The sequence below is a fragment of the Nicotiana tabacum genome, chromosome 11, assembly GCF_000715075.1.
Source record: "Nicotiana tabacum cultivar K326 chromosome 11, ASM71507v2, whole genome shotgun sequence".
NCBI lineage: Eukaryota > Viridiplantae > Streptophyta > Magnoliopsida > Solanales > Solanaceae > Nicotiana > Nicotiana tabacum.
Genome location: NC_134090.1, coordinates 173442331 through 173465850, shown reverse-complemented (window position 1 = coordinate 173465850; position 23520 = coordinate 173442331). Strand labels below are relative to the sequence as shown.

At 35.9% G+C, this 23520-nt stretch overlaps 1 protein-coding gene across 1 annotated transcript; it reads left to right on the top strand.

Annotated features, from left to right (window-relative positions):
* Positions 1-10674: 10674 nt before the first annotated feature.
* LOC107783247 (isoleucine N-monooxygenase 2-like) lies at positions 10675-13224 on the top strand. The gene is made up of 2 exons (XM_075225732.1): positions 10675-11698; positions 12456-13224. Exons 1-2 carry the CDS (start codon positions 10700-10702, stop codon positions 13086-13088), a joined length of 1632 nt encoding a protein of 543 aa, XP_075081833.1. The 5' UTR covers positions 10675-10699; the 3' UTR covers positions 13089-13224.
* The last annotated feature ends 10296 nt before the right edge of the window (positions 13225-23520 follow it).

Genomic DNA, 23520 nt, shown 5'->3' with positions numbered 1-23520 from the left:
AATGGAAGTGCGGCCGCATTACCCTCAGTGAGGACCGCACAAAACCTAGTGCGGCCGCACTGCCTCTTAGCCTGGAAGTCATGCTCTCTGAATCTCCTAGTGCGGACCGCACAAAGTGGTGTGCGACCGCACTAGGCTTGTTTTTCCTTACCTTGTCTTGCCTTTGGCACTTGTGCAAGTTTCACTCCTTTTGAGCTAATCTGTGACATTTTGTCACTTTGTTGAGCAAACCTGCAATCAAGCATAACTTGTGAGGTTTCCAGGATTATTTTGTGTGAATTTCTAATCAAAGCATAAGCAATAAGAAGTATAAAATACGTCAAAATCCATAGTTATCAATGTTCAACCAGAAGGACCTTAATTTTCATCAGAGGAGGTGGTTAGAGCTGCTTAAGGATTATGACATCACTATATTGTACCATCCAGAAAAGGCCAATGTGGTGGCCGATGCTTTGAGTCATTGAGCAGAGAGTTTTGGGAGTTTGGCCTATCTACCATAGCAGAGAGGCCCATGACGATGGATGTTCAGGCCCTAGCTAGCCAGTTTGTGAGGTTGGATATGTCGGAGCCCAGTCGGGTCCTAGCTTGTGTGGTTTCTCGATCATCCTTGTTCTATCGTATTAGAGAGCGTAAATATGATGTCCCTCATTTGCTTGTCCTTACAGACAAGGTTTTGCATGGTGATGCTAGAGATGTGACCCTTGATGATGATGGGGTGTTGATGATGCATGGTCGGATAAGTGTACCCAATGTTGACAGGCTTTGAGAGTTGATTTTGGAGGAGGCATATAGTTCGTGGTATTCCATCCATCAGGTTGACACGAAGATGTACTAGGATTTGAGGCAGCACTATTGGTGGAGGCAGATGAAGAAAGATATAGTTGAATTTGTAGATCGGTGCCTTAATTGTTAGCAGGTGAAGTATGAGCACCAGAGACCGGGTGACTTGCTTCAGCAGATAGGGATTCCAGAGTGGAAGTGGGAGCGGATCACCATGGACTTCGTAGTTGGACTCCCATGGACTTTGAGGAAGTTCGATGCCATTTGGGTGATTCTGGATCGGATGACCAAGTCCGCACACTTCATTCCTATGTTTACTACCTATCCTTTGAAGCGGTTGGTGGAGATTTATATCTGAGAGATTATTCGCCTGCATGGTATTCCAATTTCCTTCATTTCAGATAGAGGTACACAGTTCACATCACGGTTCTGGAGAGCTGTACAACATGAGTTGGGTACTTCATGGAGTTGAGCATATCATTTCACCCTTAGACGGAAGGACAGTCCGAGGGCACTATTCAGATTCTTGAGGATATGCTTCGTGTGTATGTGATTGAATTTGGAGGTTCTAGGGATCAGTTCTTGCCACTTGCGGAGTTTGCCTACAACAACAGTTATTAGTCCAGCATTCAGATGGCACCGTATGAGGCTCTATATGGGAGGCGGTGTAGATCTCCACTTGGTTGGTTCGAGATGGGCGAGACAAGGTTATTGGGCACGGACTTGGTTTAGAATGCTTTGGAGAAGGTTAAGGTGATTCAAGATAGACTCCGCACAGCCCATTCCATACAGAAGAGTTATGCAGATCGGAAGGTTCATGATGTTTGATTTATGGTTGGAGAGCAGGTTTTGCTTCGGGTTTTGCCTATGAAAGGCGTTATTAGATGTTCGAAAGTGAGGTTTGATTTATGGTTGGAGAGCGTGCTTTTCTTCGGGTTTGATTTATGTTTCGATGCTCCGGAGATATCACGATGATCTATCGCACATGTTGGATTTCAGCTTAGTCTAGTTGGACAAGGATCTATCTTATATTTAGGAGCCAATGGCTATATTGGACAAGCAGGTTCGAAAGCTGAGGTCAAAGAACATTGCATCAGTAAAGGTTCAGTGATGGGGTCAGCCAATTGAGGAGGTGACTTGGGAGACCGAGCAAGATATGTGCAACTGCTACCCTCATCTTTTCACCACTTTAGATATGTCTCTATGCTCGTTCGAGGACGAAGGAATATTTTAAGAGGGGAGGATGTAATGACCAGGCCAGTCGTTTTGAGAGTTAGAGCCCTGATCCCCTATTAATTTCTTTCCTCATGTTTATTTCTACTATTGTGACTTGCCGGTATGAGTCATTTCAGTTTCGGAGTGTTTTTGGACACTTAGTCCCTAAATGAGAGTGTAAGGCTTAGAATTTGGACCCTCCTCGAAACAGTGTGAAGACAGCTCCCGAATGGAATTTTGTATATTCCGTTAGCTCCATTGTGTGATTTTGGGCTTAGGGGTGTGTCCGGATTGTGTTTTGGAGGTCCGTAGCTTATTTAGGCTTGAATTGGCGAAAGTGGAATTTTTGGAGTTTCGAGCTGACAGTGGAAATCTTGATATCGGGGTCGGAATCCCATTCCAAAAGTTGGAATAGGTCCATAGTGTTGAATATGACTTGTATGCAAAATTTGGGGTCAATCGGACGTGGTTTGGCTGGTTTCGACATCGGTTGTAGGACTTTGAAATTTCAAGTTCATTAAGTTTGGATTGGAGGGTGATTCGTTATTTTAGCATTGTTTGGTATGATTTGAGGACTCGACTAAGATCCTATGCTATTTTAGGATTGGTTTGTATGTTTGGTTGAGGTCCCGGAGGCCTCGGGTATGTTTCGGATGCTCAACGGGACATTTCTGGACTTATAAGGATAGTAGATTTGCTGGTTTTTCTGTTGCAGACATTTGTTCTTCGCGTTCGCGAAGGGGAGATCACGTTTGTGAAGGCTAGCCAGTGGAAGCATCGCAAATGTGAGGAGTTGAGCGCGTTCATGAAGAGGAAAGGCAGAGCAGCTGGGGACCTCAGGAAGTTGCTTTACGCGTTCGCGAGTAAGGAGTCGTGTTCGCGAAGGTCCTAGCAGCTGAAGCTAAGCGTTCTCAAGAGGTCCCTCACGTTCGGGTAAGAGGAATTTGTGCCAGTGGAATTTTGTTCATCGCGTTCGCGATTGTAGTCTCACCTTCGCGAAGAAGAACGCGTCTGGGCAGAATTTAAAAATCCAAAATCGAGGGTTTGAGTTCATAACTTTAAAAATTGAGAGCTGGGTAGAAGGAGAAATTTGGAGGAAGTTTGTGGGTAATGATTCCTCACTCCTTTTTGATTATATCCCATTAATCTAAACATAAATTCATCATCTAATTTCGGATTTGGGGTGAAAATTGGGGTAAATTGAGAAAAGTTCTTAGGCCTAATTTTGGGATTTTGATTGAGATTTTGGTATCGGATTTGAGTGAATTTGGTATCGTTAGACTCGTGAGTGAATGGGTGTTCATAATTCGTGATTTTTACCTGATTCTGAGACGTGGGCCTGGGGAGGATTTTTGGGCGTTTTTCTATTTTCTTGCCTTAGCTTCGATTTTTTAGCTAAATTGGTTGTTTGTAGTTATATTTACGTTATGAAATTAATTTGATTAGATTTGGGCTACCCAGAATTGGATAATCGTGGCAAGAGTGTGTTATCAGATTGATTTTGAGCTTGATTCGAGGTAAGTGGTTTGCCTAACCTTGCGTGGGGGAACTCCCTTAGTATTTGGCACTGTTGTTATATGAATGTTGTGTACGTGAGGTGACGAGTGCGTACACGTGCTAATTGTTGAAAAATCACGTTTTCATTAAGTAAATTTCTATGTTTTCTTTTAAATTGAGTAATATTTGTTTGGAGCCTCCTGTTTAGCGTAAACAAACATGCTTACATGCCTTAACTGCCTTATTTGCTTTAACTACCTACTTGGACTCTGTGAAGCATGTTTAGGGTAGAAACTACTTGTCTTTTTGATACGAACTTGAATAGAACTGTATATTTCATGTTGAGATTGTTGTGTGTATAGACTGGTTAAGTGTGTACATTTGGAACTACGGGACGGTATTCGAGAGATCCCCTTATACTGAATATTTATTTGGGACTACGGACGGTATTCCGGGAGATCCACCTGCACATTTATGATCTGTACTACATGAGGGTGTCCGGGGAGATCCTCTGTACCTTTACGTTTGGGACTACGGACGGTATCCGAAAGATCCCCTATTGCTTTTATCTGTGTACTGAGTTATACTTTTCCTGTGGCTCATTTCATTGACTGTTAGTGACTACCTTCTCTGTCACATTTCATATTTTTTTAACTTTATATATATAACCAGTAGGGCCCTGACATGATCTCGTCACTACTTGACCGAGGTTAGGCTTTGCACTTACAGGGTACCGCTGTGGTATACTCATGCCCTTTCCTGCACATGTTTTTCGTGTGCAGATCCAGGTTCTACTTCTCAGCCATACTTCCAGTTAGGCGAGGCGATCCAGAGACATCGAGGTATATCTGCCACATTCGCGGACCTACAAGTCCCTCTCTATTCCTCCTTTAATTACAAACATTCCTGTATTTTCTTCGTTGTTAGACTTTCTGGAAAATAGATACAGTATGTACTTCTGTAGCTTGTGATTTCATGAGATTCCGAGTTTTTGGAGTGTTATGTTCAGTTGAGAAAGTGTTATTATTGTAAATTGATGAGCGGCATTTTAAAATCCTTTTATATATTTACCTGTTAATTGTTAGTTTCGCATTTTATTTTATTTCTGAGGTTTTGGTAGGCTTACCTAGTCATAAAGACTAGGTGCCGTCACGAAAGTTCATGGAGGGAGAACTTGGGTCGTGAAAGTCACCTTGCGTTCACGGCTTTCACATATCATAATTTTCATAAAATAACACCAATCCTAAGTGGTAATTCCCCCACAAAAAGTTAGGCAAGGCACTTACCTCAAAACACGCTAACTCAATCCACTAGTAAGCCTTTCCCTCGATTATCCATTCCGAACGGCTCGAATCTAGCCAAAACAACTTCATACAATAAATATAAACTATAGGAAACTATTTCGTACAATAAAATAACGATCTCTGTAAAGAAATAAAAAGTCAACTCGGGCATGCGTCTCGGAACTCTACCAAAATTACGAAATCTGAACACCCATCCGATAACGAGTCCAACCATACAAGAATTAGTCATATCAGACCTCAAATCGTCTTTCAAATCCACAAAATTTAGCCTAAGGAGTTTGATGAGTGGTGATTTTACCACTCATTCTAGTCTCTTTTCTTTAGTTTTTATGTCCTTTAACTATAATATGAGGTCGTTTATGGTGTGTATTGTTATATATTCAGGTAAATGATGCCATGAAGTGATTTGAATTCAATTGGAGTGGAATTAAGCAAAAAAGGGTAAAAACCATGCAAAACTCCCATGTGATTCCACATCTGCGGAAGATTGGTCGCAAAAGCGACTCCGCTTCTGTGTGAAAAGGCCCGCATCTGCGATAAGTGACTTTACAAGACACCGCATCTGCGGTTAGATTACCGCTTCTGCGGTTGCGCATCTGTGCTTGGTAGACCGCATCTACGGTTCCAGAAGTTATTTGATTTTTCACTTCTGTAGTAGGATGTACGCTTATGCGGAGCCGCACCTGCGATAATTCTTCCGCATGTGCGGTCAACGGGCATCAGACCTGGACAGTTCAGGAATTCCACATGTTCTCAATTCCAAACCCACAAATACTCGACCTAGCAGATATTTTTCATCATCTTTGGCTTATTTCAGTCTCTAAGATTAGAGAAGAACAAGGTTGGAAGCTAGGGTTTGCACACACACTTTGGTTTTGAAGATTTGAAACTTTTGGTTGAGAATTTCTTAGTTTGTTGTACTCATTTCTTCATTTCCTTGCTTTGTATTGATTATCTAAGTGTGTAATATTTTATCCAACACTTGAATCTTGTTTATGGTTATATTCATAGTTAAAGTGTGGATTAAATATCTTATTGTGCTTATGTATTGAATGATTTTTATCTTTTTATGAAGTGAGTTATTGTTTCTTTAATTATTCTTGTTCTTTAATGTTTCTAAAGGGATTAGCTAACCCTAGTACTTGCCCATTAACTCCGGACTAATTTTGGGAAAGATTATTTGGGGTTGGGAACGATTAATTAACAGGAACTTGAGGCTTTAACCCTCACTTTATAGATTCTACCTAGGGATAGGATTGGACTACTTGTAGCCATATCCCGGTGTGCTTAAAATCTTAATTATTTTAGGAATAATTCAATTGGGAAGTCTTGTTAGTCTTTGAAAGAAGCTAATATATAATTATTACCCGTGACTAATTAACATAAACTCACTCATATTTGTAAAATCGTGAAATACATTGGATCGTTAATTGAGTGTAATTCCTTATGCATCCATACTTGTAGCCATTGATCAATTTACTTGCTTTCTACGTTAGTTTACATTTCCGCATTTAGGTGTAGATATTTTCTCAAATCAATTCTAAGTGTTTGGCATTGCATAACAAGTGATAATTCTCTTATATTCCTAATCACCTACATATTGTTCTCTGTGGGATTCGACCCCGACTCATAGTTGGGTAAATTATATTGCATGTGACCATGTCCATTTACTTTTTAGTAGTGGATTTGGACGTCATCAAAATTGGTGCCTTTGCCGGGGAACAATTTGGCGTAATTTAGGTTGTTTGAGAAATAAGTGTAAGTGCTTTGGTCCAAACTTGTAAATATTTGCGTAATTATTTTTTCTTACCTTGGTCTATTTTTCTTGTTTGTTTCTTATTTATTTTCTTATTTTTGAAAAATGGCATTATATAATGAAAATTGGTCGGATGGTAGTTGTTCATTCTTTGATGACCCTTGTCCTTATTGTGGAGGACCACACTCATGGCAAAATTGTTTAAATTCTCCCGGGGGTGGATTGTGTGCACAATCTCAAACTCATGAGTGGAGGATTTGTGATAAGTGTGGTTGCCAAAATGGTCATTGAGAGTATTGTGATTATTTTTCCTTCCCTCCCCCCCCTCCCCCCGCTATGATGATTCTACTTTTTGTGATGAAAATGATAGGGCTATGGAAATGGAAGAGGTTGAGCATGGTCAAAATGGAGAGTTCATGCTCATGTTAGAGTGCCTAATTGAAGGAGGAAACAAAGAACAAAGTGTCTTGGAGGAGCTTTTGGAAAATAGTCTCCAAAATGACTTGGCACTTGAAATGTTGAACTTACAAATGGAAGAAATTTTTGAATCTTTATATGTCCAAAAAGCCTTGGAAGTTAATGATAGGCAAGAATCCTTTTTGGAGGTTGAAGCTGAAAATCCTTCTTTGGCGCGTGATCAAAACCAAGAAGAACTCTCAAATGCTCAAAATGAGAAGATGATGCTCATGTTGGGGACCATTCTTGCAAATGAGGAGAAACACAACTTTGCACTCGAGGACTTGAAACAAAGCTTGACTCACAATGATGAACATATCCGCACTTTGGAAGATCAAATGAAAATATTGGTTGAGGCTCACTATGTCCACCAACTTGAGAGTGTGGAAGGAAGTTAAGAAGAGTCCGATTTCGAGGAAGAAAGTGATCTCTACTTTGAGGAATCAAGAATTGAACATCCGCCAACCGACTCCATGAGTGTTAGTGATGCCAAGAAAAATATGAAATTAGAGTCAACCAGTGTAAATAAAAATTTGGTTGAGATTGCCTCTAGTCCGGAGGAAAAAGAGGATGTCAAGATCCGGGAAGAATTACAATTTGGAGGGTTTATATCACATTCCAAGCATTTTTCAACATTGGAATTATGTGGTGAAATGGGAATTGAACTATACGAGTCAATGAGGGATTGCAAGGAGGAAAGACAAAGGCCATACATTTTACAATTTGAGGGAACAAGAAGGCAAAATGACATTCCTCACATGAAAGCCAAGAAGTGCAAAATGAAGAAATTAAGTCTTGGCTTGATCATCTACTTACCACCACCCACCGTTCGTGATCACAGGCTTTATTCCAAGTTGGGTGCCCAATTCATATTGTCCAAGTGGCGATAAAAGTGGTAAAGTTGTTTTGCGTCGTGCCACGACGTTAAACGCGACGCTTGGTGGGAGGCAACCCATCGTTTTTAAAAATTTTAGTCATTTTTGGAATAGCTTAGAATATTATTTTTTAACTAATCTGTGAAGTCTTAGATTGTTTGGAGCTAAATTGAGGAGGTTGAGAAATGGGAATGCATCAAGGCAGTGGCTGCCCAGAAACAAACTGCTGAACACAGGAGTTCTCGCACCTGTGGTTTGGGAATGCACATGTGCGCTTGCGTAGAAGAGGATCAAAAATGCAGATGTGGTAGAAACCACAAGTGCGATTTCTTTTGCGCATAAGTGAAAGCACAGAAGCGCTTAAAAATCCACAGGTGCAGAAATCGAGGAATCTTAAAGATCTAATTTGCTCATTTCCCTCAGGTATCTTCTGCTTTTGTTCTCCCAACCCTAAACTCCCCTATCTCTAACATACTCCAAAACCTGCACTGCTCGTGAATTCTAGTGCACTCACACAAGACACAGGTATTTTCACTTGGTTCTCATCTACTCCTCTCTCCCTTTGTCTTCTCTGTTCTCCTTCTTGTTTTCTTTGGCCTTTCATGGCCGTGTCCCTCTAGTCCCAAGACCCCCTCTGATTTAGGCTAATATTAGGGTGAGGAATTTGATTGAGAGTAGGTTAGTGTGTGCTGCTTACTATGAAATAGATTTGTGGGAAATCTGAGTACCCAATTTATGTGAAGAAGAGGCGATTTTAAAGTGCCTGCAAAGTGTTCGACAAATCGTCCAAAACAAAATTGTGTGTTAGGTACATGAAATTCAACATTAATAGAGTCAAAGGTCCATTTTGTATACTAATTTGGAAGTCTCGAGTACAAATTAATTGCTAAAAATCATGCCACAAATGAAAAATTCTGGGCATTTGAACCCTTGAACGAACACCACAGATGCTATCAAGATTCCGCAGATGCGGTCTCGCACCTGCGATGATTTTTCCGCAGGTGCGATTTTGGACAAACTTAACAAAATCAAAGATGCAGTAAAATTCCCGAAGAAGCGGGACCGCTCCTGCATTTAATCTTCCGCATGTGTGACCACAATCCTCACACCTGCGAGCTCGAAGATGCAGAAGGAGCCTCGCAATCTGCGATTCCTGCCTGGCCCAAAGCCCCTTGCATTTGGGAGCAGCCTCTCACTTTTGCGTGTCCTCACGTGCGGCTAAACCCTCCGCAGATACAATGACACCAGAACAGCAGTGCTTCAGCAATGCATTAAGTTCAACATTATTCTGGATTCAATCTGAATTCAAGCATATTGAAACTATGAACTACAGAATTTCAAAACTAATGTCGATTCATACCAAAACAACTCTGATAGAGTGTAAATTTTGCACACAAGTCATAAGTGACATGACAGACCTATTCCAACTTTAGATTTCGGAATTAAACCTAGATATTAATAAAGCCCTCACAGTCAAACTTTCTAACCTTCCAAACCTTCAACTTTCTAACTTTCGCCAATTCACGCCGAAACGACCTACGGACCACCAAATCAACATCCAGACGCTATCCTAAGTCCAAAATCACCATACGGAGCTATTGGAACCATCAACACTTCATTCCAGAGTCATCTACGTAAAATTTAAATTACGGTGAACTCTTTCAACTTAAACCTCCAACTTAGGGACTCTATGTCTTATTTCTCTCTGAAACTCACCTGAAACCAAAACCAAACATCCCCAGCAAATTACATAACCATAATACCACATAGAGGAGGAAATAAATAGGGGATTGGGGCTAAAATATTCAAAACGATCGGTCGGATCGTTGCATTCACTCTCTCTAAGATTACAAAAAGATAAATAAAAATTCTAAAAAGTTACCCGTCAGTGACATACAACTGATTTTGATGGTCATATCTTTTGCTACGAAAATCAAACTTTTATGGCACTTTATCGGGCATTCTTTCATAGTAAGAACCATCTTTTTGTGACCTTGAATATATATGTAAAAAATAACAAAAAACACTGACAGTAATCTATAGAATAATATGTAATGCTCATTTCCCATGAGTTAAGAAATATGATGAAACTAAAGAAGAATGACAGTATTTTAATCAAAACAATGGATGCTCAAGATCATATTTAAAGTTAGTGGTATTTAATTTTAAAAACCTAAATATATTAATTTAGTCCTAAACATGTACATGTTTTACTATTGTTATTTGCAATGGGATGCTTTACTGATGTTAGATAAGAGATCGGCTACTTTAATATTCATAAATTATTAGAATTTTATAGTCAATTAAAGAAACTCTATTCATTTTTGTCATTATTTATGTTGCAATAAATTAGCGTTCAAGTTTCCAAGTTTACCTAAATAACGTTAGGTAAGTTTTATAAGTTTTCTACTTTTTTCTTTTTGTTAGAATAAGAAAATCTTTTAATTGATTTTAAAGGCCTAAACCTAATGCAAATAAGAAAAAATTTAATAAACTAAATTTTATTTGATTTTAATGTCCTAAATATTTGGAGATCCGACAAATGACAATATTGTCCGATGTCAAATCATGTTTAAGGGATAAAAAAAGCGAACGATATTTCACTAAGGGCCTTCGTACTTTTAATATAGTATAAATATAAATATAAATAGATAGATATAGATATAGATTACTACTCCACTACTTTTCCTTATCTTCGGATTAGTACTAATCTTCATATTAGATACGTACTAATCTTACTTATCGTACACTTTTCTATGGAAATTGCTATAAATAGTGTAGATTGAGCCTTCAGAAATCACAAGGAAATTAAAATCATGATCATAAATTTTAAATTTCCACACATTTTTTATTTTTTTCAAATGGTTTCTGCTTTCTTTAGCTATATTACTACTCTATGGCAAATTTTCTTTTCCATAATCCTTAAGATAACAAGCAAATTATTGAGTATTACAAGAAATAAGCCATTATTGCCTCCAGGTCCAAAACCATGGCCAATAGTTGGTTGCATTCCTCAAATGGTACTAAACAAGAAGCCAGCATTTGAGTGGATACACAAACTAATGGAGGAAATGGATACTGAAATTGCTTGCATTCGTCTTGGTAATGTTCATGTCATTCCTGTCACTTCTCCTGAGCTTGCTTGCCTATTTTTAAAGAATCAAGACTCGATTTTCTCATCGAGGCCTATTTGCATGTCCGCGAACCTCGTTAGCAATGGCTACTTGACTTCGCTTTTTCTCCCTATGGGTGATCAATGGATGAAAATGAGAAGAATCCTTTCTTCCCATGTCCTCTCAGCTACATCTTTTCAATGGCTTCGTCGTAAGAGAGATGAAGAAGCTGACCATATTCTTCGATTCGTTTATGAACAGTGCATTAACAAACGTCTTGTTATTAACTTGAGGAAAGTGACAAGATACTATTGTGCAAATGTTATTAACAATATGGTTTTCAGCAAGAGATTACTTGGAAAAAGTATAATAGAAAATGGAGGACCATTAGTAGAATTGCAAGAAGATCAGGAGAAGCAAATTGATGCATATTTAACACTTCTTGAATATTTTCATTCTTTTAGTATCTCAGATTACTTACCATGGTTAAGTGGATTTGATTTAGATGGTCACAAGGCAATTATTAAGAAAGCCTTTGCCATAGCAACAAAACACATTGATCTTGAAATTGACCAGAGGATTCATATTTGGAAGAATGGCAAAAAAACCGTGGAAGAAGACATCCTTGATGTCCTTATCATGCTCAGAGATACTAATGGGAATCCTATGTTGAATGCTAAAGAGATTAAAGCACAAGTCCTTGTGAGTATACTCTCTTAAACCATGTGAACAGCGTGATAAACTTTAAGATTTTTATTTTTACTTTTAGTGACATGCTTTTACGGCTATAAATATCATGACATATTTCATAAGTTTCAAAAATCTCTTTCTTAAGCTCAGTATCCAATCAAACAGCGTTATATAAATCAAAATAGACAAGTAAGATTTCGTTAGAAACTGCTAAATCTGTCCTGAATCTTGCTTAAAACCAATTTCAATATTTTTTTGACCATATAAATTAATTAGAATTCAACATTACTCGATGGCTTTTCTTGATTTATTCCCTATGTTCCAGTTTATGTTGAACTTTTTCGTTTTTCGAAAGTTAATTTAACTTATCTTTGAAGCTAAATTGAATTAGATCAACTCGATATTTAAAGTTAAAATTTAGATATTCAAATATTATACAAAAAGTACTATAACTTTTAATTCTTCCCATGTTGATATGATGAAAAAATGTCTTTCAAAATGTATGTAGTTTGAATCTTGAAAAGCAAAAATGTTCACATAAATTGGAACGAGGGAGTAGTTTCAGAAGAATTTGGAAAATATTTTTGAAACATAAGTCAAAAGATCGATTGTCCGTTTGGATTACATCATTTTATTAGTTTATGTGAAAATGAGACTTGCTTTTTTTGTTTTTTTTTCGATTTGATTTTAGAAAAACATAAAAAATTTTGTTAGAAAATCAATTACGATTATTTTGTTTGACCTTCTTGGTTACCGATTATATTGGCAGGAATTCATGCTTGCAACGTTAGATAATCCCTCATATGCAGTCGAATCGACAATCAAAGAAATGTTGAACCAACCAAAGATAATGCAAAGGGCCATAGAAGAGATTGACAATGTCATGGGGAGCAATAGATTGGTTCAAGAATCCGACTTGCCACGGTTAAATTATGTCAAAGCTTGTATTAAAGAGTCCTTTCGACTACATCCCTTGACGGCTTTTAACGTTCCTCATGTGTCTGTATCGGATTCTGTTGTTGGTGAATACTTCATCCCAAAAGGGAGTGTAGTGTTATTAAGTCGTCTTGGACTTGGCCGAAACCCTAGAGTTTGGGATGATCCCATGAAGTTCAAGCCAGAGCGCCATATCAGCGAGGAAGGTGGTGATGTAGTTTTCACTGATTCAGAGTTACGTTTGTTATCATTTAGTATTGGACGACGAGGTTGTCCAGGTGTAAACCTTGGCTCAACAATTACCACTATGTTACTTGCTAGGCTTCTTCAAGGGTTTACTTGGAGTTTACCATTGAACTCTCCAGGCAATGACTTGGCTGATGATTACCCGGAATGTGCTCTCCTTTGTATCATGCCATTTTTTGCTAAGGCAAAACTGCGATTGTCTAAAGACATGTACCCTTAAATATGTGGAATTATACCAGAATAAAGTATGTACGTACACATCATGTATGTGTATATATTTATATAGGATATTTTCCTGCTGCTATAGTATTTATGAGAGGATGAATCAATAATATTGGTGTGATCAATATTTTAAAGGTGACGTGGCACTCCTTAAGACCAGAATTCATTTTTTTTTCTTCTCAATTTTGTTTTTTTTTTCTTCTTTTAAGGAAAGAAACTATTCAAAAGTGTCTTTTCCTATGATTCAAATTGTCTTCATTGGGTTGGTTTTCAGTACACTCATTTTTTTATATCATTATTTTGCTGCAGTAATAGCTGCCATTACTATCTTCTTCTACACTTAGTGTTGGTGAAATTACAAGTAATTACAATTCAAAAATAAGATAAATAAATATTCATTAGGCTGAGGCGCAGATATATCATTCTCTTTAAATAGATTTAAGCTCATTGCGGTAGCATCTTCACCAGTCCAGCCAGAGGCGGATCCAGGATATGAGGCTTATGGGTTCCTGCCATAATTTTAAATTAATATGCAATAATAACTGGGTTCCCAATTAGATATTTACTAATATTTAGTGAATTTTTTAATATAAATACAGGGTTTACGTAAGAGTTACTGGGTACTCGGGAACCCGTATTCCCTTCTCTACATCCGCCTCTGAGTCCAGCAGTAATACTCTTAACTTGTCTCATCCAGTATACAACAGCCCAACAACGTCGTATGACTCGAACAAACTCTGGACAAGTTGTTGAGTCCAAAGCTCCAATAAAATGAATACATTCCTTCAACAAAAATAATACTCTTTTGTAGAGAATAAGTTAGAGGCTTAGATTTTCTCCTTCTCTTAACTCTCTTTTTCACTACACCAAGTTCACTTTTTTCATACACAATACCATATTTTCCCACACCAAACACAAGGAAGAAATATCACTATTTTTAGGTGTAGAATTTCTTCCATGAAATAAATAACAAAGTAGTGGCATAATAAAGTTATAGAACATGGTTGGTGGTAAAAAATTTAACATTTAATAGGTAATTAGTGGTAGATCATGACATTAGTGGTTTAAAGAGTTACACCAAAATAATGACCACTTTCTTGTTTATTTATAACTATTATCTCACAAGAAATAATGTACTTTAATATTAAAAAATGCACTAATACCAACACTTAGAAAGAACACGTCTTCTTACTTTTGCATCCATGTAAAAACTAAGGCGAGTCATGGTGTGGTAGGCAATTATCGCGCTTCGACCATCAGAGCTTGGCTTGTTTGGTGACAGCTTAATCCAATATTCTAGTTTGACGGTAAAAACTTACTCGCATTGATATTTACACCAATTATACGAATATGGCTTCCTTTTGGACATAGGCCTTCGCATCCAAATGGCCAATTAATATACCAAGATTTGACATTTCCAATTGTCATGAACGATTTCATTTGTTTCCAAAACAAAACAAAAATTAAAAAGAGAAAACATCAGCATGACGATGTCAAGTCTTGGAAAACTTTTCCGTAAAAGTTGATCCAAAATCTTCTCAACTACCTCTTTCCCACCTGAAATTTAGAAGCTTTTAATTCCTCTTCTTTCTCCATCTGTCTGTCTTATCATTTTGTACACAGAATACAGACAGATTGTAGCTACCAAACTACGGGTTCAACTGATTCAAGTATTGAGTAACTTTTATACAAATTATATATATATATATATATATATTAAAAGCACGAAACCTCTTACCATAATATCATTCAATTTTTCCCCTTTAAAAATCAATTTCACATTATGTAAAATAGTCGTTTAATTTAAATCTAATATTTAGGAATAGTTATTTAATTATTTCTCCTAATACTTAGGAATACGAAATCAACTAAATTATATGTATTTATTAAACATTCCTTATGTGAAAAAGCAACAAAAAAATGTAAAGCTAAGTAGGAATGTATCAACTGAACAAAATATATGGAAATGATCTTTGGTCGTATCAGTTTCTTAGAGGTAAAATTTCCTTTATTTATATTGTTTCTCTTATTTCGTCCTAGACTATATGCGTCATTCATTTTTCAGTGTAATTAACATATGAAATTCTTGTAGATGAATAGATTCTATTAAAAGCGTAAACTTAGCAACTTGATCAAACGTTTCCATTATCTATTTCTTAGAGAAATGTGTTCGCCTTTTTCAATCTTTAAAACATTTCGTATTTGATAAAATAATCATTTAATAATTTTTTAATATTTAGCAACTTTAAAATCAATTAAGATTATGACTATCAAATCTTTCATTATTAGAACTATATATGATAAACTTTATATGGACAAGAATTATTGGATTCTATTAAAACACAAATCCAAGTATACTCGTCCACTCCACAGAAGAAAATATTTGATGACAGCTCCGTCAAACATATTGCTCGAAGAATTTCTGTTCAAGACGGAGATAAAACCGAATTAGTAAATAAATATCTGGAAGAAGTAAAAAGAAATTTACTTCAAACTTTGAATCAATGTGAAAGATCAGACACATCAATGCATAGTGAAACAAGTGGCGATGATATTGCAGAAGAAGATTCACAGCCGATGCAGCCAGAAATAATATTATCTGACAAAGAGAAAGAAAAGGTGGAAAAATTCCTCCAACAAATGAACGATTTAGACAGAAGAGGACTTTGACTATAGCCGCCGACAGAAGAGGACTTTGACTATAGCTGCCAAAGACTCCACACAACAGTAGATACACTGTTCCCAACAGTAGAAACACTGTATAAGGGACCCAGATGTGGGACCCAATCTACTATTTAAAGATTCTTTATGTTTTTTTCCTTCTTTAAATAGAAGACCTCTTCATTTGAAGAGGCAAGTCGTGAGAATCCCGTCTCACTCTAATCTCCCTCCTTGTAAAGTTTTTAGCTTATTTTTGTAAATCAAGTTGAAGATTAATAGAAATTTTGAAGTTCAGTTCATCTTCAGGGCCTCGCTTCCCGGCCTTAAAGGTATTTATTTTATTTTATTATATATTATTTTATATACTTAGTTTCTCTCCCCAGCCGTGACTATGTCCGGCTAAACGGATTCATATCTATGTTGAAGAACTAATTTCTCTTGCATATTAACCATGAAGAATCCCGACTCTTTCAAAATATAAAGAAATTTTAATATAGTTTTTTGACTTGGTTCCAAGATGGTGGTACAGTCGACTCTGGTACTACTCTTATTGGCTTTGCCTTAGTGGCTACGTCTAGCCAGCTATGACATTAAAGCCCGCCGAAGTTGTCAAAAGGGCTATCCATTTCACAGTTAGAAATGCTAGACACATGGTCTCAATAAGAGTATGTATCGGACCTAGACAGGCCCCTTGCTTGGGTAAAAGGATAGATCCTTCCATACAGTCATTAAACTATAATAGAATTCCCATATATTTTGAATCTTTATTGGTCGAGTGGACTACCGCCAACCTTCAAAGGTACTGCTAGTATCTAGATATGGATGGTCGTGCGGACTACCGCCCGCCTACCATGATCCTGGTGAAAATGATCCTGGTGTAACCCTTATCTAGATTTGGATGGCCGTGCGGACTACCGCCCGCCTACCATGATCCTGGTGAAAATGGTATCAGAGCCTAGGAAATTTTCATTGTAAATATGTAATAGATATGAAATATTCAGCATAGATATGAAGCTTTTGGAATGGATATGGGAGAAACAAGTACTAAAGGTACTAGACTTGAAGAGGTAGATATACCTCAAAACCTTGATTTATTAAATAAATGGACAATTCCTAAAGTTTCTATAAAAACCATTTATGATTATGGTTGGTTTGATAAACTTTCTTCTAAACAATTGATAAAAACGACTGAACAGTCTTTAGCATTAAATTCGTCTGAACAGACTATTCGTTTTTTAAACAAATACGATATAGATTTATATAGACATCATTAGCATTATCTGCATATTGGGATGGTTCAAATTGCATTTAAACCGTTAACCCTTAAAGGATTACCAGAGACCTTTTTAGCAGCTCCTAGAGATGCTAGAAATCTGAACTTTAGACAGTCTCTGATGGGTTCGATTGAATCTACTGTGGCCTATGGTCCAGTATACTTTAATACTCAACCCAATCTGCAACTATCTCTTTCTGATGTTAATATTCTTGATGCCTTGACTTTAAATGTGAAAACGCATGGTTATAATTATGCGCCTGGTTATGAACTTATATGTCTGTCTTATAGGATTTATTTCAAATTGTTATCTAATTTAAATCCTAAATGTAAGTTATACGATACATCGGATCAAACCATACTGGTAGAAACCAATTTTGCAAGGTCCAAGGTCACCACTAGAAGACCTATTAGGTGGGAAGAAATTAATTTCCCAACTACTTGGACTCTAAATTCGGTTATATCCCCAAGTCAGATTACTAACGACTTGTCAAATACTAAATTTTCGCATGTTACTCAAAATTCGGATGGTAGGATTTGTATTCAATTTGATGATAAGTCTACTATTTATAATAGACATTCGTTTTCTAATCATAGACTTCTACCTGCTATTTAACATATTTCTCGTGTTGAACCAGTCTACGGTCCAGCTCGTAATCGTGCAGCCTCTTTACACACTATTACTAGTAAAGTTAGTAATAAGCCTATCGAAAGGGTTGAAAGGGTTAAAATTAACCCTCAAACAAATATTGTTCAGGACAATGATAATATTTCTGATAAGGATATTCCTTCTGTATCCGAGATGGATTTCGACCCCAATAGTACTTAATGATTCCACACCAAATTGATTTTAGCCCCCGTTCTCGGGCACAAAAATATATTCAAAAGGAATTTTTTAGTTATAAATGGAACCAATTTAAAACGTGGTTTTTCGATACGTATAGTAAAGATGATTTGAATAATATTTCTCAAGAATTTTATGAAACTTGTGCCCTGCATAATCAAATTATGTATTTTGTTCCTTGATTTATAACAACTTATTTGCCTCTTTATATAAAGGTATTAGAAAGATCTTATAAAGATGGGAGTGGTAATATTATTAAAGCTATTTATTCTCCTCAGGCCCCCTTTATTTTACCTAATAATACTGGTATTACCTTCACTGCTTTTCAAAAATTTATTGATGATAATGTTGCAGCTATTAGTATCGCAGAAATTAATAAATTGATTTCTCAAAACAATTATTTGGGTTTATATGTAAAGATTTTAGGAGAACATATTGGTTCTCTTGATAAAAAACTTGATGATTTGACCATTTTAATAAAGGAAATGAGTACTAAGAAAGGACCAACTGATATTGCCTCCACTTCAGGAAGTAAAACTGTTGATCAAGCTATTCTTACTCATATTCAAAGACCTCCTGAGATTTAGGATTGTAAATTTAAATCTCTTGATGACTTAGCACAACTCCTTGATAAAAAGCTTTCTGGTTTGAATGTTAGACCAATTGATTTATCTAAAAAATTTGCTGATAGAATTGAAACCATTTCTGATTATAAAACTGAGACATGGTCAGAGTTTAATAAACTCAAAGGTATAGTTAAACCCAATAGTAGGTATGCTGACAAACCTAGGATGCAAACTTACTATTATCCCCGTCCTACTCTTCAAGATGTGTTGATTGAGGAACGCGATTGGAATCAGACTAATACGTCTTATAGTGGTTCCGAAATTTATGAATGGAATTTTGATGGTTTAACTGATAGACAATTAACCATTCTCATACATAGAATGTTTATGTATTCGACTATCTGCAAAAGTGTTAAAAATACGGATAGAACTATTTGCAAAATGATTATTGCAGGTTTTACTGGCCAACTTCGTGGCTGGTGGGATAATTATTTATCTGTTGAAGAAAAGTCTTTCGTTATTAATGCTACAGCCGTAGACGAGGGTGTTGATAACATAGGTATGGCTCTATTTAAGGGTAGAGAAGATGCAATATATACACTTATCCTTACAATTTTAGAGCATTTCAATGGTAGATTTACCTCAAACCATGAAACCATCAAAACCTTATTTAATGGTCTTAGATGTAAGACCCTTAGTGAATTTAGATGGTATAAAGATACTTTTATGAGTAGGGTTATGGAACTACGCGAGAATAAATATGAGCATTGAAAAGTTAAGTTTATAGACGGCCTCCCTTCCTTATTTGCTGAAAGAGTAAGGAAAGTATTAAGGGGTAGTTACGGTGAAATTCAGTATGGTAATTATACCTATGGTAAACTTATAGGAGTATGTACACAAGAAGGATTAAACTTGTGTAATGAGCTAAAGCTTTCTAGACAGCTTAAGATTGATAAGCTTAAAGAGAAATCCCAATTAGGTGACTTCTGTACCCAGTTCGGTTTACCCGGAACCTCTACTCAAAGTAGGAAGAAAAAAAAACATATATCATAGGTATCCTAACCCGGATAGCCCGTATAAGAAAAAGAGGTCTAGATATAGGCCTAAGGAAGAGCGTGATACTAGAAAAGCGCATCGAAAATCTACTCGATTTACGAAGAATAGATCAAAGAGAGATCTCGCTGATATTAAGTGTTATAAGTGTGGAAAGTTTGGTCATATTTCTCCAAATTGCAAACTTCAAAAGCTGAAAACCTTAGAACTAGATGATGAGTTACGCGATAAGGTTTATGGCTTGTTATACACTTCAGGATCAGAATCTGACTATTACTCTAAGACTAAATCTGAAGATGAAGTTGATTTAATTGATTTATCTGATAGTGATACAAATATTGATACTTTTTGCCATGCTTGCAAAGGTGATATTTGTACTTGTGATAATGACGAATTTTATAAATTGCAATCACAATTTCATGATTTAAATATGAAAACTATTACATCTGATGATGTAATAGAACTTTTAAAAGAAGTTACCAATGAAAAACTTCGTGAAAAAATTATTAATTTAGCTGCAAGTTCTAGTTCTAGTAGTTCAAAACATTTTGAAAAATACAAGAACGAATTTGATCATTTTGCGCCTTATTCTTTGTCTGAAATTAATAAACGACTTCATAAGTCCAGTACGCCTAGCAGAGATGCTTATTTTGATGATTTAAAGGAAGAAATTGAAAATCTGAAAAAGGATATTAGGTCTCTTAAGCAAAATCAAATGATTCGCGATCACCGAATTACTCAAATTGAGAAAAATAATTCTCTACCTAAATTTTCGACTAAAGGAATTTCTGAATTTTCTAATGATAAAGGAAAAGAAGTTTCTGATCTCACTGAAGAAAAATCTGATATGTTTTTAGGTATGATGCAAATTATTACTGCGCATAAATGGTATATTAAATGTACTATTTTGATCGACAATAATTTTTCTATAACTGATATAGCCATGATTGATAGTGGTGCTAATGTAAGCTGCATTCAGGAAGGATTAATTCCAACTAAATATTTTCAAAAGCCACTCATTTGGTTAAATCCGCTTCTGGTCAGGCTTTAGATATAGTGTACAAACTACCAAATACTCATATTTGCCAAAATAAAGTCTGTATTCCCCATTTATTCTTTTTGGTAAAAAACCAGTTATACCCCCGGATTATACTTGGAACCCCTTTTATTAATGCTATTTACCCTTTTAATAACATAGATGCACAGGGTTTTTCTGCTACTTATCAAAATAAAAAGATAAGTTATTCTTTTGTTACAGATCCCGTAACTAGAGATATTAACGCCTTGATTAATATGAAACAAAGGCATGTTGATTCATTACAATTAGAAATATTAAGCATGAATATATTCGATACTTTGCAATCTGCTAAGGTTCAACAAAAGATTAAATTGATTGCTGAAAAGATGGTTGTTGATGTTTGCGCTGATCACCCTAGTGCCTTTTGGAACAGAAAAAGGCATATTGTAACTCTTCCTTACGAAGAAAACTTCTCCGAGGATGATATCCCTACTACATCTCGACCTTGCCAGATGAATGATGAACTAGTTGAATTCTGCAAAAACAAGATTGACAGCTTGTTACAAAAGGGTTTGATAAAACCCTCAAAATCTCCTTGGTCATGTTCTGCCTTTTATGTTAATAATGCTGCAGAAAAGGAACGAGGTATTCCTAGATTAGTTATAAATTATAAGCCATTAAACAAACATCTAAAATGGATTAGATATCATATCCACAATAAAAAGGGACTTGTTATCTAGATTATATGACGCCAATATATTTTCAAAATTCGATTTAAAATCTGGATATTGGCAAATTCAAATTTTTAAGGAGCATACTTATAGAACTGCTTTTAATGTTCCATTTGGGCAATATGAATGGAATGTCATGCCATTTGGTTTAAAAAATGTCCCTTCTGAATTTCAGAAAATTATGAATGATATTTTTAACCCTTATCTAGATTTTATCATCGTTTATATTGACGACATATTATTATTTTCTAAAACATTGGAAATGCATATTAAGCATCTTGATATTTTTAAGAAAATTATAATACAAAACGGTTTAGTAATTTCTAAACAAAAAATGAGTCTATTCCAAACAAATGTTCGATTTTTAGGTCATAATATTTGCTAGGGAAAAATTACCCCGATACAAAGTTCGATTGATTTTGCCTCAAAATTTCCTGATGTTATTACTGACAGGACTCCATTACAATGATTTTTGGGAAGTTTGAATTATATATCTCCTTTCTACAAAAGTTTATCTCGGGATCTAGCTCCTTTATACGACAGGCTGAAAAAGGATCATAAGCAGCCTTGGACTAACCAGCATACTGTGTTAGTCAAAAGTATTAAACAGCGTGTTAAGTGTTTACCTTGCTTAACTCTTGCTAATCCTACATGGCAAAAAATTATCGAGACAGATGCGTCTACCGTTTGCTATGGAGGGATTTTAAAACAAGTGAATCCCAACAATAAGAGTGAATACCTGATAAGATTTCACTCTGGTAAATGGACTGAAGCCCAGAAGAAATATGCTAATGTGGCTCATGAAATGTTGACTATTGTTAAATGTGTTTTAAAATTTCAAGACGATTTATATAATCAAAAGTTTTTATTAAAAACTGATGCTCAATCTGTTAAATATATGTTTGACAAAGATTTCAAACATGATGCATCTAAGTTAATATTTGCTAGATGGCAAGCTCAGCTAGCACCTTTTGATTTTGAAATTCAATACAAAAAAGGAATTGATAATTCCCTTCCAGATTTCTTATCCCGGGAATACCATGATTAATTATGAATTTTTATACGACCATTCTAGAAGAAGAAGTATTAATTACTATTCTTAAAGTGGTTAGATTAAATCGAGATCTACAAAGTCTCATAATTGATTTGATAATTGAAGAGATCGTTGATAACCAGATTAATTATTATAATCATATTGAAATTGTTAAGAATTCATTTCTAGACTAAAATTATTAGAAATGATATGTTGGATTATTGCTTCTCAAAATAAATTGACTTGCTATTTATGCAGAATGGACCCTTCGTGGGCCACCATAGGTAGAGGTATCAATTGTTTAGAAGAAAGTTTATCAAACCAACCATAATCATAAATGGTTTTTATAGAAACTTTAGGAATTGTCCATTTATTTAATAAATCAAGGTTTTGAGGTATATCTACCTCTTCAAGTCTAGTACCTTTAGTACTTGTTTCTCCCAGATCCATTCCAAAAGCTTCATATCTATGTTGAATATTTCATATCTATTACATATTTACCATTTCACTATGCATTGATGTGTCTGATCTTTCACATTGATTCAAAGTTTGAAGTAAATTTCTTTTTACTTCTTCCAAATATTTATTTACTAATTCAGTTTTATCTCCGTCTTGAACAGAGATTCTTCGAGCAATATATTTGACGGAGCTGTCATCAAATATTTTCTTCTGTGGAGTGGATGAGTATACTTGGATTTGTGTTTTAATAGAATCCAATAATTCTTGTCCATATAAAGTTTTTGTTTTGGGATCATTCTTCATCAATTTGTCCCAAAAATTGTTGTAAAATACCCTATATAAGCAAGGGATTTGTTCCTCAGTAAAACCTAATTCAGGAGTCCATTTATGAATCCATGGGATAGACGTAACGACCCGATCGGTCGTTTTGAGCTCTGGTGCGTCATTCAGCAGTTTGAGGCCATGAGCAGCTTTATCTCAGGTAAATTGACTTGAGTCTATGGTCAGAATTAAAATTCAGGAAGTTTGGAGTTAAATCTAAATGGAAATTCTCATTTTGAAAGCTTGAAATTGAAGAAATGAACTAAGATTGGAATTTTGAGTAAAAGACCTCGAAATTGGGATCCGAATGTTCCAGCAGGTTCGTATGATGATTTCGTACTTGGGAGTATGCCCGGATCGGGTTTTGGATAACCCGGGAGCGTTTTGGCGCCTATTGTGGAAGATAGCATTTTAGAAGAAATTGCATCAGTTTTTCTTAAAATGCATTTCAGTGTTATTGATGTCCGTTTG

Excerpts from the sequence above, each read along its gene's own strand:
- LOC107783247 (XM_075225732.1), top strand. The coding sequence starts at position 10,700 with ATGATCATAAATTTTAAATTTCCACACATTTTTTATTTTTTTCAAATG. Across the intron at positions 11,699-12,455 it reads AGATTAAAGCACAAGTCCTT|GAATTCATGCTTGCAACGTT; the intron begins GTGAGTATACTC and ends TTATATTGGCAG.